General features: G+C 43.1%; 1 protein-coding gene across 1 annotated transcript in view; it reads left to right on the top strand.

Annotated features, from left to right (window-relative positions):
* SAMHD1 (SAM and HD domain containing deoxynucleoside triphosphate triphosphohydrolase 1) overlaps nucleotides 1–16,768 on the top strand; it is a 28,323-nt gene that overhangs the window by 531 nt on the left and 11,024 nt on the right. The window contains exons 3-11 of the mRNA XM_076351649.1: nucleotides 5,928–6,000; nucleotides 7,216–7,376; nucleotides 9,076–9,191; nucleotides 9,807–9,877; nucleotides 10,935–11,090; nucleotides 13,303–13,403; nucleotides 13,510–13,618; nucleotides 14,180–14,271; nucleotides 15,626–15,741. Coding sequence (XP_076207764.1) covers nucleotides 5,928–6,000; nucleotides 7,216–7,376; nucleotides 9,076–9,191; nucleotides 9,807–9,877; nucleotides 10,935–11,090; nucleotides 13,303–13,403; nucleotides 13,510–13,618; nucleotides 14,180–14,271; nucleotides 15,626–15,741 — 995 coding nt within the window. The remainder of the gene's footprint in view (nucleotides 1–5,927; nucleotides 6,001–7,215; nucleotides 7,377–9,075; nucleotides 9,192–9,806; nucleotides 9,878–10,934; nucleotides 11,091–13,302; nucleotides 13,404–13,509; nucleotides 13,619–14,179; nucleotides 14,272–15,625; nucleotides 15,742–16,768) is intronic.

The raw sequence follows: 16,768 nt of genomic DNA, 5'->3' as shown, positions 1-16,768 counted from the left end.
AGGGCAGGAAGGGGGCGTTTCGCGAGGGGCTTCACCGCGGTGAGGTCCCTGCAGGGTGCGTGAGCGATGGGAGCTGCCGCAGGCGGGTCCCCGCCTCGCAAGGCCCCGTCCGCGATAGCGAACTCGGGTCAGGAAATGTCTTTCTCCCAAACAGGGTGGTTGTTTCCCGTTCGCCCGTTTCCACCCTAAATGCCCAAGAGCTTGCACGTAAGGACGGTCGGAGCGGGTGTACGTGATGGAACGGGCTCTGTGTGGCTGATCTCGGATCCTCCAGAACGGTTTACCCGTTCCCCCTGCTGATCCCAGCACAGCCAGCGCCATTCAGAGCACAGAAGCTAGTTGCCCAGTAACCATGTGAAGCAAAAAAATCCATTTAAAAAGCTTTAACGAAAATACCACTGGTAGCACAATAACCTTTTAAGTGTTAATAGGAATGCCGGTGTAAACTCCAGGGGTTTTGATAAGAAGTTTCTTCTCAGCCTAAAGTTAATGCTGCTCCGATTCTAGTAATGACAGTAGCAACAGTTTTTAAAATAGCGAGTAGGCACTGCTTTGTGGAGGCTGGGTTTCACCCATTTCCCTGAGACAAATCCTGGGCGTTGAAATCTTAATCTTGCAGCAGTTGCTGGGACTTTGCTCTTTGTTGCGCCTGCTACAATAGGGTGGACTGTTATGGAAAAAGAGATATTGTTGTGTGTCCTGACAGAATATGGGCCTGTGGGTGAGTGGCGGAGTTCAGTGGCCCCTGTGAGCTGCCACAGCACTTGGCTGTGGGGCGTGGGCAGTCTGGCAAAGTCTTACTCCCAGCTCGGTAGCAGTCACCTGCCACGAGTACAAGAAAACCGAATGCTGTCTTAAAGCATGTAAAGGATTGTTCCCGGCAGTGAGGGAAATGACTGGTCCCAAAAACCTTGTAATTTTTCTGGTGGTGAATATACTTTCTTGCTCTTCTGAAAGAGAAGAGAGTACAAATGCATCCTGTCGTCCTACGTGTCTGAAGGGCCCCCGCTGCCCCTTCTCTGCCCCACTGGGGTTGGTTTTGCTCACCTCTCCTGGGATGTGAGCCTGCTTGCTCACCCCATACTTCCTAGCGCTTTTTAATCTTTGAATGTCTTGTCTTTACTCCTTTGCTAACCTTGTTTATGCTGTTTCCTCTAAATTTCTCTCAAAAGCCAACCGTTCCGCTCAAGCTATTTGCTAATGTTGTGGTTAGTGGACCTAAGGCAGTTTGGAGTGTGGTTGTCTGGCGGGCGTACACAAGTGCAGAGCTGTGCTTGTCTGCTGGGAGTTTTGAGTACTTTGGTGTGCAGGTTGGCTCCTTGGGTGAAAACTTGTCAGAGCTAACACCATGCTGAGGATGAAGGGCCCCATCTCTATTATATCAAGACATCCTGGCTGCACTTGCAACTTGCGAAGGGTGAGCTGAAAGAGTGGATGTCTGGGTGTGGCCATCGGTAGAGAAAGAAGAGCTGGTGTGACTCAGAATGACAAGGCAGAAGGGTTGCGCTTTGGAGGAGGCAAGATGTTGGCAGGGGTCATTAAGGTTTTTTTGGAAGAAGGGTTTTAACTGCAGCTGTTTGAAGTGTGCAGATAGAAATGGTGTGGTGTCATGGGGAAGGCAGCTAAAGGCTTTATTTTTTCTGAAGTATAAGGTAATTGTCTAATTGAAATACCAAGCGGATGTATAGTTTCTGTTTAGAGACTACCAGGAGGCTGGTTGCTTTTAGTACCTCACTGGCTGGCTGAGCATCGAGTGCCCATACGGACGCTCGGACACACCGAGCAGGCCGCTCTGCGGGTCATCAGGCTCTGTTAGTGCCAAATGTAGGCAGGCAGGACTGGGTAGTGAGGAAGTCCCTCTAAGCATGTGGTACAGGCGATGGAGTCAAATGGCTGCGAAGAGCTCTCGGTTGGTATGGAGAGTGGATGGTGCAGAGGTACGGAATGACATGCTTGTGGGTTTTCTTTTATAAGGTGTTTCCTTTGGTGAGATCTGACATCTTGTTTCTGTTAAGCTGAAAATGTTGTGAGTTGGATGAGAAATTGCTAGAGCCTTCTGCTTTTTTAAAACATCTCAACTTTGCGCTAAAGAATGATCGCTTTGCATGCGTCTTTCCACTGCACGGTGTCCTACAGTAACTTTCCTCATTTCTCTGACAGGCTGGTAACGAATGCGTGTATTTAGTTCCCTGCCATTCCTGGATATTCAGTGGGGAGAGCTCGGGATGACAGGGGCCTGGAGGCAGTGCTGTGGGTTTCCTATGCGTTCTCATGTTCCTGGAAGTGGATGTTTTGTGTGGCATGCAGCATGCTGCGTGTTAAATACAGATGATGAGTAGGGCTGTCTGGCTGACCTCTCTGGGGTGGTTAAGTTCCTGATGGGTGCAGGAAAGAGGTTTTCTCATCCTTGTCACCTGTGGCATGAGGGAGGGTGTGGGCAAAGCAGGGAGGGATGGAAGGGTGTGGATGGGGAAGTGTCAGTACTCACCCTTTCAAAGACAGCCAGCAGCATTGCTGCTTTGGCTGTTGGAGGAACTATGCCTGCAGAGCCCTGGAAAACTACAGTACTAACACGATTTGTGTGTTATCTCTTGGTTGAGGCAGTCTTACCATGTAGACACCAGGTGAAAAATCCCCTGCTGTTATCTCCTATCTGAAGAAGGATAGAGAGCTCTGTGGTGCAACATTCAGGTGATCAGTCGCGCCAGGACTGTATTGACAGCATGCTTTGTCATCTGGAGGCCGAACCCAGAACCAGGGTTAGTGTTCCTGGAGGCAGGGCAGGACGACAAGAAGGGCAGGCCACTGATGTGGTATGTCAGGCAGGGACTTCCCAGCCTCCCTGGTCGGGCCTATTCCTTTTGCTGCTCTCTCACCTGTGTGCAGCACTGATCCGTCCCGGGGGTGACTCCAGCAGATGTATCATACAGTGCAGAGAGCTGTGTTAGCACCGTTTAATTCAGCCCCGCTGGAGGTGAGTTTCTGGAGCAAAGCAGCACATTGGGCTATGCTATTTGTGGACAATGTTTGCATAGGTAGTTGTATAATAACCTGTACTGTCAGTAGTACAGAGCTGTCCTTTCTCTGCTGTTCCTGTAGTTGCAGTCATTGGTAATTTCTCAAGATGGTAGGTGCCCACATGCCTTCCTCCTTATGTACCTGGCTATTTTCCAGTTAATTTTCTCCTCGCTCCTGAATTTTTGTGGCATTTAAAAGTATAATCATGTGCTTCAAACCAACAGGCTGTGCCCTGTACTCAGCAGTGCTGTCCCTCGCTTAACACTGGGTGCTGCTTTGCACTGCCTCACCTTCTCAAAAATGTCATGAAATCCTACCTTGTGTACTTTGTGTGACCCAGAGTATCTTTTGGGGCATTTGTTACTTGAGGTCTATTGCATGACTATAAATGGTGGTGCTACTGTACCTCTTGCAGCATTACAGCTCATTCAAAAACACGCTTGTGATGTTTGAACTCCATTATTAGCATGCTTTGAGGTGATAACCACTGAAGAACTCAGTTGTAATTAAGAATATGGGGGTCATCTCTGTACATCAAGTTTGGGTGTTAATTTTTCAAGTCTGTTGGAGCAAAGATGCTCTAATCCAGGTGTGTTTCTGCATGTTAGGTAAGTGTCTTGAGAGAACTTCTCCACAGAAGTAAAATGAACGTAGATAGCTGGAAGCAGATCGTTTCTGACTTTGCTGTCCCTAAACCGTTTTTGGGGGTGGTGATGGAGGTGCTTGGTTACTAGCCCAAGCGCTAGTCCTGCCTGAATTAGCCATACCTGTGGTCGGAAAAGTTACACATTTCTTATAAGCAGCAGTTGAATATTCTTGGTCCCATTTTCAGGACAGACCTCAAAGAGCAGTTGCTTCTCCTGGGAGTGTAAGGATAGGTGTGTACAAGCTTCTGGTTTGCTGGCCACAGAAGGGTTCCTTGGCTTTTCCACCATGCCAAAGTTCATCTTCTCCTCTTAGCAGAGAGCAGGAAGGCCAGGCAGATGCAGGTGGTCCTCGTCTTGTCCTCAGTGTTAGCTGCTTTCTGTTGCCCTGTAAATAGTGGGCTCTTTCAGGAACTCCCTTGTAAGTATCTGGGGGTTTGTGACTGTTCCTACAGACTGAGCTGCTTGGGATGTGAAGTAACACGCTGGTTTGAGCATCACCGCTGGTGCTTTTCATCTTGCTTGCAAGTGTGAGCAGCAGAGGCTGCAGCCCAAGAGCTCCCTGTTAGGGACCGGGATACTAAGTGATTAAGACAAAAACTGCTCACCAGCAGCTCAGACATCATATATGTTTAATATTTTATGGATTGTGAATTATTAAATGATTTGGATGAAAATATGTAGTGCATCAAGCAGTATTTTTTGCTAATAATTGGCATTTTATAGTATTGCTTTCTGTTAAAGTTTAAATTGAAAGACTGATGTGAAACTGCTCTCAGGGTGTGGTTACTGCTGAAGAGTGTAAAAGGTAGCAAACTGTACTTTCTCGTGATAAAGTGTTTGCAGTCATACTGAGGGTGAAACCATTTTGCTCAAGGACAAGGCTTGCAGACAGAGTTAAAGTGGGTGTAATAGAGTGTATTATCTCTCCCTCCAGACTTGTCCTGCCTGTGCTCTTAGACTACCGTGGCTACAACAGAGTACCTGCATTGAAAGTTTACGTGTGTGTTGTGAAGGGGACCTTTAATAATTTATTAAAAATGACAGCAAAATATCTTTACGAAACAGAAGAATCAGTTCTCAACAAAATTAGAGCATCTTTTAAACTCTGGTGGTTCCGCTGTTGGAGTTGAAATTAATTTATATAAAATTCAAGTTAATTTGGCAAAATCAAACTTCTTTTAATACGGAGTTGACTAACTGAAAGACATTTTTATAAAAATCGTTGTCCTGATTTCGGCAGGGATAGAGTTAATTTTCTTCCTAGTGGCTGGTACAGTGCTGTGTTTTGGATTTAGGATGAGAACAATGTTGATAACACACCGATGTTTTAGTTGTTGCTGAGCAGTGCTTACACTAGCCAAGGACTTTTCAGCTTCCCGTGCTCTAACGACTGAGCAGGCTGGAGATGCACAAGAAGCTGGGAGGGGGCACAGCCAGGACAGCTGACCCCAACTGGCCAAAGGGACATTCCACACCATGTGCCGTCACGCTCAGTACATAAACTGGGGGAAAGCTGGCCGGGGGGGGCCGCTGCTCGGGGACTGGCTGGGCATCGGTCGGCGGGTGGTGAGCAATTATTTTTCATTTGCATCGCTTGTCTGTCTTGGGTTTTATTTCTCTCTCTTTTTGTTATTTTCCTTTTCATTACAATTTGTTGTTGTTGTTGTTGTTATTATTATATTTCAGTTATTAAACTGTTCTTACCTCAACCCACGAGTTTTCTCAATTTTACCCTTCTGATTCTCTCCCCCATCCCACCGGGGGGAAGGGTGAGCAAGCGGCTGTGTGGGGCTTAGTTGCCGACTGGGGTTAAACCACGACAATCGTTTATTGGGCTTTGACGTTTTAGTTTAAGGAATTTTTCAACTTTAAAAAATGTCAGTTATTCAGGCACTGCATGTTGTTCTTCCCATAAACTTAAAGGACTTATCCCCAAATGCGACTTTACCTAAAAGAAATTGATGAAAAAATTGTGTATTTCCTGGTGTTTCTATTTCTCGGTTCTGTATAAGAGGGAGAAGCACTTACACTGTTTTACAGACAACTTCTGTAGCTGTTTGTTCTCTTCCTTCTATACTTAACTTTAGAAGGATAAATGCTTTCAATATTTTTCTGAAAAAGCTACAGAAATACGTACTTCTGTAAGAGTCAACAAATATCGGAGTAATATGAACTTGCACAAGTAATTCTGTATGTACTGCAAATTGTAAAGGGAAATGCATTGCAAACTTTGCTCTCGCTGTCTTTTTTTTTCCTTTCTAGCCTCCCAGCTGAGAGACTGAAAGTGCTGGCCTGCCTGAACAAACTGAGACAGCAGCACGTGGACATAATGAAGGTAGCCCCAGCGCCCCGTCGGGAGGACACCGCTTCCAGGGCCCTGCTGGCGCTTTGCAGCGCTGTCTGTCTCGCTGTCTCTCTCCCTGTCTCTCTGCCTCCTCTCCTTTTGGCTTGGTGGTGCCAGCTGGTGCTGCGGTGGTGTCTTTCCTTTGCAGAGCAGCAAGCTCCCAGCCCTTCTCCTTCATAGTGGGTGGTCTTTGAAAAACCACATTTACCAGAAGAATTGTTAAAATCATCAGCTAAGAGCTTGATGTGGGCACCTGGCGGTTGTGAGAGATTGAATGAGCAGATGAGGTGTTTGAAATGTGTTGAGAAGCTCCCCTCTCACATCTCCCTGTGTAGAGGATCCCCCCCCCCCTTTTTTTTTATTAGTTTAGCCCCAGGCCTGGGTTGACAGACTCCTTCTCACTTCCACTGTTTGCCATGTCCAGCCGTTTCTCACAGTGGTGTATGTTGGTTTAACTCCGGCCAGGGCTGCACGCGTTCCTTAGTAGTCTGCACATCTGCTAGAGCCCTGTCAGCTCAGTGACCGAGAGTAGAGAGAACACAGGAAAACCTTATTTGCCTTAATATTTTACAAAGATATGTGTGTGATGAAATGGTTTTATCTGCTGTTTTGAGGCAAGGATTAAATGTGTGTGTTTATCTTCTCTAGTAAGTCACTGTAGTTACTCAGATGTCTCTTAAAATGCATGCTAAGGGATGATCAGGGAGTACTTCTTTCATATTTCAGTTATCTTAGGTTTTGCATTTTGTGTTATGAAAAAGGTAAGAATCATAATTTTCACTCTGCAAAATTTCACTTGATTTTAAAAAACATGAACAATGTCAAACCAAACACTTCATGTCTGAGATATCCAATTATTGCAGTATCCCGCTTTAACTGGAATAGCAGATTAATAGAGAGAGTGGTTTTCTCAAGTGTTAAGTTTTGGAATTACACAGGTGCAGATAACATTCTTAGAGATTTTTACTTAATTCCCTTGCCCTCTGAAATATGCAGCTTTGTCTTTTTTGATGTCATGCTTAAGTAGTTCTCCAAAATAAATCTTGATATAGGGTAGGTAGGATATGGCTGTTTTACAGAAGAAAACAAAACAATCGCCCTCTCCCACCAAATACCTGACCATTCTAGATATCCTTTACCTTGGTGCCCGTTTCTTTTCAAAGTCAAATTTTAAATGTTAATTAAACTATTGTTTGGCTTTTGTAGGTTTTTAACGATCCAATTCATGGGCACATTGAAATACATCCCCTTCTTGTTCGTATCATCGACACACCTCAGTTTCAGCGCCTCAGATACATTAAGCAGCTGGGTGGCACTTACTTCGTTTTTCCAGGAGCCTCTCACAACCGCTTTGAACACTCTATAGGGTAAGGTGATGTTGTCTTGCATGCACCTCTCTTGCATTTGGATTTCCCCGAGTTTGGTTCTGCTAACGTGGAGTGCCAGCCAAGGGGCATCGCTGTCTTTGAGCATTGGTAAAACTGCTATGGTGGCATTGTTGGTCTCTCAAATGTTCCTCGATATCCTGTGTGATTATGGGCTGTTCCCTTGAACTTGATTTAATAAAGACAGATAAAGAAACCTACAAGGTGGATCAATGTTAGATTTCCTCCCCGGCCCTTCTTCTTCTAATGATAATGTTAATTAAAAACTGTGAGTGCTTTATGTTCTCCCTGGTCAAAATTTGAGTTTTAAAGCATAAACCTGGGAAGGGTACCAGGGCTGCTATAAATGACTTGCCAGACAGTTGTGATCCCCTTATATTGTCCAGCACAGCTAAAACCCATTTTATCTGTAATATTTGCATTTGTAGTTACGTGTGCTTTATGCAATCGATGGCAGATTGTCAGGCTGTTAGCTGTAATATAAGTTAAACAGAAACAGACGATGGACACAAGGATTCCCAGAGTGTGGCTAGGTCATTCACACTCCACAGAGAAGCTGATTAATGACAGATTTAAGCTTGTTTTAAAGGTATATGCCAAGGTGCAGAGAAATTGAACTAGTCAATGGTTTTTATTCAGGTGATCTGGCCAGCCTAAAGTTGCTTTTGTTAGTGCTGAAATATTGTGAAGTAAGTCTGGTTTCTGCCCCTGCTCCGTGACACTAACAAGACGCAAATGGCTATTGCAAAAGGGTCAAATCAGTGAGGCAAGCTGGAATTGATTGCATCTGGTAAACCTGAAAAGACAAAAATGTGGGGAATATAACCAAAGCTTTCACCACAGGAGTCTGAAAACTCCAGTGGTATTAACAACCTTTTCTTCTAAACAGTTCAATTAATCTATATAGTTAAACTTAGGACAGTTGTTCTCAATCTGTATATAATTTTAAAGATTTCTACAGTGTTAAAATAGACGAAGTGAGCTTTGTGTGCTTATTGGTCTAGTAAAAAAACACCAAACAGTAAAATCTGGTCTAATAAAAGCTACTACCTCGTCATATAAAACCTTGTCTTCTTTTAAGATGTTCTGCAAGGGGGACTATTGAGGCAAGTAGAAAAGGAAGTTGGTGTAGAGCTTGTAAACAGTTTATAGGAGTATGTGCCGTATGTTCATTTCTGCTGTTTTTGTATCACGAGAACAGAGGGTCCCATTCAGTGAAATTAAATGTCAAATCTAAAATGAATGAAAGGAAGGGAAATAATTGTCATAAGCTACTGTTAAAATAGCCATTTGAAAGAAGAACAAAATGCTTTGGTGACTGTTGTGGGCCTTTGCAGTTGCACTGACTGGAAGTCAAAGGATGATGTGTAAGCTGTGGTGCTTCAAGATGCACACTGTCAATAACGCACTGCTGTTTGCTTACACAGTTACTCCGTGATTGTGCATTACGAAATACTGCAGGACGCTGTTGTCACCATGTTTTGGGCATGGTATCTCATGCTTTTCTGCTTTCAAATGTGTTACTGATGACTAAAACTCTGCTACAGGAAATAGTTTGTCTGTCTCAGACAAAGGCTGTGACTTAATGGAGCAAAATAGAATAGGTGAACTGCTCTTCTTCTGTTCAGCCTAAAACACTACTATGTTCAATTTTTTTTTTCTTGTTTTTTTCCTGCAACAGTGTGGGCTACCTAGCAGGATGTCTGGTTCGTGCACTGAAGGAGAGACAACCAGAACTAGATATAACCCAGCGAGATATCCTCTGTGTAGAAATTGCTGGGCTTTGTCATGATTTGGGTAAGCAGCACTTGAGATGGCTTGTTGCTCTTTGAAAGCTAACCCGGGTGAAAAGCTGGCTGCGAGATCAGAACGTGAGAGCTGTTTTGGGCTGCTTAGTGTGTGGCCATATTCCGAGACAGGATTTATCTGTTCCTGTTTGGTTCGGAGTAGGTCTGCAGAGGCAACTCCACTTGGTGAATCTGTAGCCACCCTTAGCTGTTTTTTGTCTTGTTTCCATATGGTGTTTAGAGTTCTGCCATTAGTGGCTGAAGTCTCCGCTTCCTTCTGTGATGTCCTCAGGTCTCTCAAAACTTTTCAGAGCGAAAATTAGTGGCCCTTTCAAAAATTGTTATAATTATTTTATAACTAACTTTCTTCAGAGCTGGCACCGAGTAATTAATGTTCTCAGTGTTACTGCAGTACTTGCCTGTGGTGTAGGTAATGGAACTGGCTATGTGAAGTGCAGTAGTACTTAAGGTGTCTTAGGAAAGTGTACTCGCTATAGCTGAATCTTCCTCATAGATGATGTCAAGATCAAGTCAAATACAAGAGAATCCAGATCCTTAGCTTGCTCAAAATATTTTTACTGACAACCGTGTCTCAGATTAAACCTGTGTAATCTCTATTTTTAAGGTCATGGGCCATTTTCACACATGTTTGATGGAAGATTTATTCCACTCACTCGTCCAGATTTGAAGTGGAAGGTAGGCTTTTCACTATTAAAGGAAAAATAGAAAACTGAAATTTTTAAAGGGAGAATAATTCATCTTTAAAGACTGCCAGTGCTTGTGAGAATATAGTGATCATCTAGCCTTTTCTTATTGCATCATTTTGATGGCATAATTAAAAACCAGAATGTTGTCTCCTAATCTTGTGATGATTTCTTTGTTGTTCTCTTTAACTGTTTGTTTGGGGAATGTAAGCCCCCTCAGCGTGGCTGTGAGCAGATGCAGCCTTACTAGCAAAGCAGAAAGAGGTGTGGGGAGAAGTAAGTGAGGGCAGATGTTTGTCACCTGCGTCTCTTCCCTGAAAGTGCAAATGCTCTTGAACTCCTGTGTACTTTCATGAGATCTGTTTGTGTACGCATGTTCTCTTCCTGCAGATGTCACACTGGGTGACACAGAGGAGAAATGAAATGTCTCAGTCTTGTCAATGCCTGTAAGTGTGACTCTGAAGAGGCAGAATTCATTAGGACTGCACTGATCATTTAAGCCAGCATTGTGCCTTAAAACGCGTATTGCGCGCTTTCTTCAGAATATATTTTACAGATGCAAAATACCAGCTGGGAGCTTCCTTTCCAGTTTAAGATTTTAGGTCAAGGCCAGGATGTTTAATAGTGTTTTGAATTCAAACTTTCAGGAACTTTGAACAGAGTTTCAAGGGTGGTTTGCTGTGAATTAAATGTAACACAGTCCTTTGGGGCCTCTCTCTGCTTGTAATTACTAGGCAAAATCAGCTGAGTAAACTTGTTAATCTTCTGCACAGCAGACTTGGTTATTTTGTGACTGTTTTACTGCTGTTTGTTAAAATACAAAATTAACAGCTCTCTGCTGAAGAGTGTGTTTCTGGACTCTGTAGGCACGGTGATTTCCTGTTTGGTTAGATACAAAATGAATAGAAAATCACCCAAGTGCTGCACTTTCACACCACCATGCCCAGGTGCCCTGCCAGGCAGTGCTGCTGGGTGAGGGGAAAGCTGTGGCGCTGCAGGAAAGTTGCTTAAACTTTGTAACACAACATTTAGGTGTGTTTTTCTCACAGCATGAAACTGCTTCTGTTAAAATGTTTGAGCACTTGATCGCTTCCAATAAACTAGAAGAAGTCATGAAGTCGTATGGTCTTGTCCTGGAAGAAGATATGAACTTCATCAAGGAACAAATAGGAGGGCCTATAGATGAAACCGCTTGTGAGAAATCGGTGAGTCAGTGTACTGCTCCTGTGGTTATCCCAATAAATGTCTTCAATTTTACTGAAAGGGTAGATAATTTTTGCTTCTGCTATGTTTTATTATTTCTTTTTAGCCCCATGAAATTCTGAGAATCCTGGCACGAGAGATGCTAGAGAAGTGCAGTGTTTATTTCTTACAGTGCTGGCAGGAGGTGGTAGCTTCACTATGTTATGTGCTTACATCTTCCTGAGAAGTTCTTACCTCAAAGTTTTCAGATTAGAGGAAAGCTTAAGAATGTTATTTGCATTTAGTGAACCTAATTCACTGTAGCTAGATTGGTAGAACTGAATTTTTACTGGAAACCTTAAATGACCAGGTTAGGATAACAGCCTGTTCACTGGATGCCTGAAGGCAGTGGTGATGGGAGGTTGTGTTTTCAGGTGGCCATACAAAGAAAACGTGGAGATAGTTTAGGGTAACAAGCTGATAATGGATAACAAAACTGAGAACTGGCAGAGATGAGGCAATGAGCAATGCAAAGCGTGGCCCAGGTACCAGAGCCGCATCAGCTTTAATGACAGTAGCAAAATGCTTGGATTTATTGCAGTAGCAAACATAGAGGCAGGGATGAGACTTGAAGAAACGTGTTGCCTCAAGAGGCAAGGAGGAAGAGGTCGTGATTATTAATCCTTGCAACTCTGTGGAAGAATTAAGTTCTCTGTCCTCACTTTGCAGCTCTTGTCATCTCTTCAAGGACACCCATTCAGTTGCTACCAGAATTAAGAACCCGTCAGTGGGAGATCTGTCATGACAATCTGGTCCTAATCAGAATTCGTATGTTGTCCCAAGCAAATCACCCACAAATGTTAGCACTTACCCATTATTTTCTGCTATAGCAGTGTGTAGTTCTACCACGTGTACTCCAGCACTCTGATGACAAACACAGGGAACTTAGCATAATAAAATTCAGTCTGAGATCTTACAGGAAGGGGATATTAATTTACAAAGTCTGCAAGTTGATTTTTACCCACTCGCACTCATTTGCACACAAATCTTCCTGCCTGCCACTGCTATTGATCTTGTGCCAGGTTCTTACCCAATGTCTGTTTTTCCTTGTTTGGATTCTATGCCTGTTTTCCAGCAGGATAACATGAAAATTAGTGTCATACATGAATACGTGGCAACCTTCTTGCCACCATCCTGGCTGCAGGATCTTCCACTGGCAGCCATTTGTACTGTGGTGGTCTTACCGGAGTACAGGCTCCTCTGCTGACGAGGCATCTGTGCTGTGATGATACTGCATCGCAGGCCTTCTGGTGGAGGAGGCATGAACAACAGGTTGTTTATGCGTTGAACATAAACAGTGTCCTGAACATTGTCCCAGTGATCAGCACGGGATATTTTTATCTATGATGTGCTCTCTTCCTGCTGCTTACACGTTTCCATTCTTATTCATATCAATTTTAATATTTCTGTAATGCAGATAACATGAAAGCATTTATCTGTTTGTATACAATGTTTTCCGCCTTTAGAATTTCAAGGCCACTTTATGGCATTTTTTGTTTAGCTGAAAAATCATTAAATTTTCAAGAAAATAATGTTTATGTGCAACTTGTATCATTATTTTGGCGTTGATTTCCTGTTTGCTTCATGGCTGAATTATCCCTTGTGGGTTAGGAGTTTAAGTAGCTGGCTGTTTAAACAATTTTTGTTTAAAACAATTTTTTTAAACAATTTTTTGTTTAAAACATCTAAATAATTATTTTAAATTATTTTAAATCTCTGTTCTTTAAAGTTATGTAGTTAATTGCAGCAGACTGCAAGACAGTGACATGTTTGTGGGTTTAACTAATTCCCTGGGGATTAAATGATTCCAACCTTTTCCCTTCTTTGTTGCTTTTTTCCCCCTCTTTGTATGCTTTTTTTTTTTTGGCATTTCAAAGCTGCAGGCTTTGCTGTAGTAGAATGGGAAATGAAATACTTGTGTACATGGTTTTTATTCTTCCTGATATTCTGGGAAGTCAGCTGCTTGAGCCCTAGTTCTGGATTTCTAATGCCCGATAGCTTCTGAAAGCTCTTTTATTGTCTTTGTGTTCTTTGCTACCTCAGTGTTGGTTGGTTATCACAGGCAAAATCAAAGTGTATTCCCACTGTCTTTAAAAAACGGTTCTGAGATTGTTTGCACACTTTAATTTCTTATTGTTTCTAATTTTTTTTTCTTCTCGGCTCCCCTGTTGTTAGTGGCCCTACCATGGTCGACAAAAGGAGAAAAGTTTCCTATATGAGATAGTAGCTAACAAAAAAAATGGCATTGATGTTGACAAATGGGATTATTTTGCAAGGTATAAATCTTACTTTTTTTGTTTTTATTATGAATTCCTACTGAAACAATGCTACTGTATGTACAAATATGATCTCATTGTTAAACGCTCTCTGGAATATTTTTAGGGATTGCCATCACCTAGGAATCCAGAATAATTTTGATTATAAGCGATTGCTTAAATTCACTCGGGTCTGTGAAGTAAAAAACCAGAAGCATATCTGTACCCGTGACAAGGTAAGCAGTGTGCGTGAATTGACGGAACGGTCAGCAGCAAAATGAGTGTGAGGTATAGCAGCCTCGGGCAGCGTGGTGCAGCTGCACTCCGGATTGCAGGGGGATGCTGGGGTTGCCTGCTGGATGCTTTTTTAGCCCAAGAGAGGAAGAAGTAGTTGCTGCTCTGAAATCTCAGAAGCAACTGGTTTGAGGAAGGGAGGGACAGAGCAAGCCTGTTTGAAAGTGCTTGTGGCGGGTCCTTCCAGGGCAGCCTCTACAAAACCATCAGCTGTGCACGATCCTGCTCCAAGTCTTCTGAGCAAGAGGTGAATGTGGCTTTGGCGAGGGGCTGCTAAAGGAGCAAGAGGTCCTCTTCTCTGCCCGGGCTGCCTGGGGTCACTCTCAGGTCTCTGCTCTGCCACGGTGGCCTGAGTCTGTTTCAAAATTTGTAAATTGTGACAAATAACCATTCTGCTCTATGCTGCAAATGGAAGGAGACAACTCATTTGATTCCTTGATTGTTTTAGTTTTCCAATTAAGACAATGTCGAAAGTAAAAGGTGATTGGGTTTTTTTGATTCAGGAAGTTGGAAATTTGTATGATATGTTCCACACACGGAATTGCCTGCACCGGCGAGCATACCAGCATAAGATTGGCAACATCATTGAAATAATGCAAGTATTATGCTTTCCTTTTCTTGCATTCCATTTATTTTTAAGTTCTTGAAACTGTATATCCGTTTGGAATATTCAGATAATCAATAAGGTGTGACCCAGAATAAAAGCCACTGGGCTATATAACCCAATTCTTGTGGCAAGGCTCAGCGCTTAGAGTATCATAGAGGCTGTGATTAACAAAATAAATAATAAAAAAAAGGACAACAACATCTGTCCACGTGAAATTCAATTAGAGGGAAATTACTAAAGCCCTGAAGAAGCATAGGACCAGGGTGTGCTTATGTTGTTTTAACTGCTGACAGCTGAAGTCAAATCTTTATCTACAAGTTAGAGACCACTTAGCTCGAACTGGCTGTTTAATAGGGCAAGGTTACTAACAGAGTAAAATAATGAGCAAGCTTACTGTAGCTCAGCTGAGGCCTGACTTTATGTTTATGTAATGCCACAGCAGGAATTGTTCAGGACCAACGCAGCTGGCTACCTACGTTTGTACCTCTCTTGTTGATGTCTATAGAAGTTTCCCTATAGCATTATTCTTTTTACTTTTCTTGAAAAGCAGAAATACTAGTATCCCCAAATATTTTTTCATTAGGATCTTGGCTGCCGAGTAACCATCTGCTGAGTTGGGAAAAAAGGAACGCAGAGGATTACACAATACAAGAGTGATTCATGACTGTTTTCATTTCATAAACTTCAGCCTCCTGGTTTAGTGATCCCCTAAAACTCAGACTAAAAAATGCTAAGGTTTGACAATACCTACGTGTGAGGAGGAAAACAGCCAAGAAATTTAGTTCTTGGCTTACCATAATTATAGCAGCCTATTCAAATGAGCATACGAGCTGGAAATGACAAGGTACAGGGAACTCTGGAAGAACTTGATCTTTAGAACATCAGTTTTTCCCACCACATGCTCATGATGCTCTACCTTTACAACGCTTTGTATTCTCTCAGTTAACTCCTGGAGCAATGAGTCTGTAAAAGGATATGATCATCACTCATTGCAGCTGAGTGACCATGTCACTGTCTTGCAGGGTTCTGCAATCATCTAAGCAATGTTAAACTCATAGTCTGAAGCAGAACAAAGTGGACTTGCTCATTCATTGAAAGAAGGTTAAGGTCTGATCTGTCCATTTACTGTTTTCAGTAAATGGAAAGACTCTGTTGAAATGTGCAATGACAGCATGGAGACAGGACATCTTGCAGTGCGATCAGGGTCTGCTGTGTGCTTGGGATGCAGTTTCATCTATTGTCTTCTATTTATAACATACTAATGCATTTCTTTTTTGACTCTTGAGCAATAAGGTGTTTCAAAATGATGCTATCCTTACATCTTAATTTTGTCTCAAACTAGGATTACGGAAGCCTTTCAAAAAGCAGACAAATTTTTTAAAATAGAAGGCTCTGGAGGAAAACTGTACCAGATTTCTACAGCAATGGAGGACATGGAAGCCTACACTAAGCTAACTGGTATGAGCTCTCAGAATTTTTTTTTAAAGTAAAAGAACATGAGTACCTGTTAAAATGCTGCTTTTACAGCTGTTGGCACAGTGGGCCCTTGCCCATGACTAGGACTCTCAAGTACTGCTTTTGTGCACAGATGGTGGGGCAGACCTGGACCGCCCAATCTCCGTGCTCTCATGTCTTGCTGGGAGAGCAAGACCTTCTAGTTTAAATTACTTTTATGTTGAGAGAGAGAAGCACCAACTTCTTATGTTCCACACACATTCAAATTCAGATTATTGCAAGCAGTGCTGTCAGGAGGTCCTGCCTGTGCCCTGAGTTTGTTGCGCTTGTCACAAGTGGGATGTAAGTCAGCTCTGAGCGATACTACATCTAGCTACATCAGGTAGAGAAGTACTGTGTGTGTGTTGTAGTGTGAAACTAACCCCAGGGCAGGTTTCAAAGGGCTCTGATGGGGTCTGATTTGATTTGCTTGAGACATTTCTACCCCGCTTGCAAATATAACAGAAGAAAACAATATATATGAACAACTTAGTTTATTGCTGAAAGTTTCTGGTTGCTCGGATAAGAGCTTGTGAGAATGGTTCTCTAGGGTAAGTACATGGAGCAGCAACCTGCTTGAAGACATGTGGGGGAACTCCACCGTGATTACAGAGTGAAGCAAGCAAGAGCTGAGACTTGTGATGTTTTCCCATTTCTCAAGGACTGGCTCAGTGCTGTGAAGAGGAAACACAGAGAAATTACTGAATTCATGGAAACTGGCTTGAGTTATGTTGTGTCCTCTGTTACTGGTTTCCCACCACAGTGGCGTCTTGGTTTTGTCTGCCCCTCCTGGTCTTCGCTGTGGGGCACACCAGCATTCCTCTGGTTGGTGTTCAGTGCTGCACCATGCCATTACCAACTTCGTGCAGCATGGGGGATGGAGGCCAGTGTGGGCAAGGCAGACCCTGCTGCACTGAGGGGTTTGTGGTTGGGTGACTGCAGGACAGAGGACGCTGCAGACCCTGATGAAGAGTGCTCCCAAGTACTGGCA

The sequence above is a fragment of the Aptenodytes patagonicus genome, chromosome 14, assembly GCF_965638725.1.
Source record: "Aptenodytes patagonicus chromosome 14, bAptPat1.pri.cur, whole genome shotgun sequence".
Lineage (NCBI taxonomy): Eukaryota > Metazoa > Chordata > Aves > Sphenisciformes > Spheniscidae > Aptenodytes > Aptenodytes patagonicus.
The sequence above is the reverse complement of the archived record's forward strand: the minus strand, read 5'-3'. Positions and strand labels throughout refer to the sequence as shown.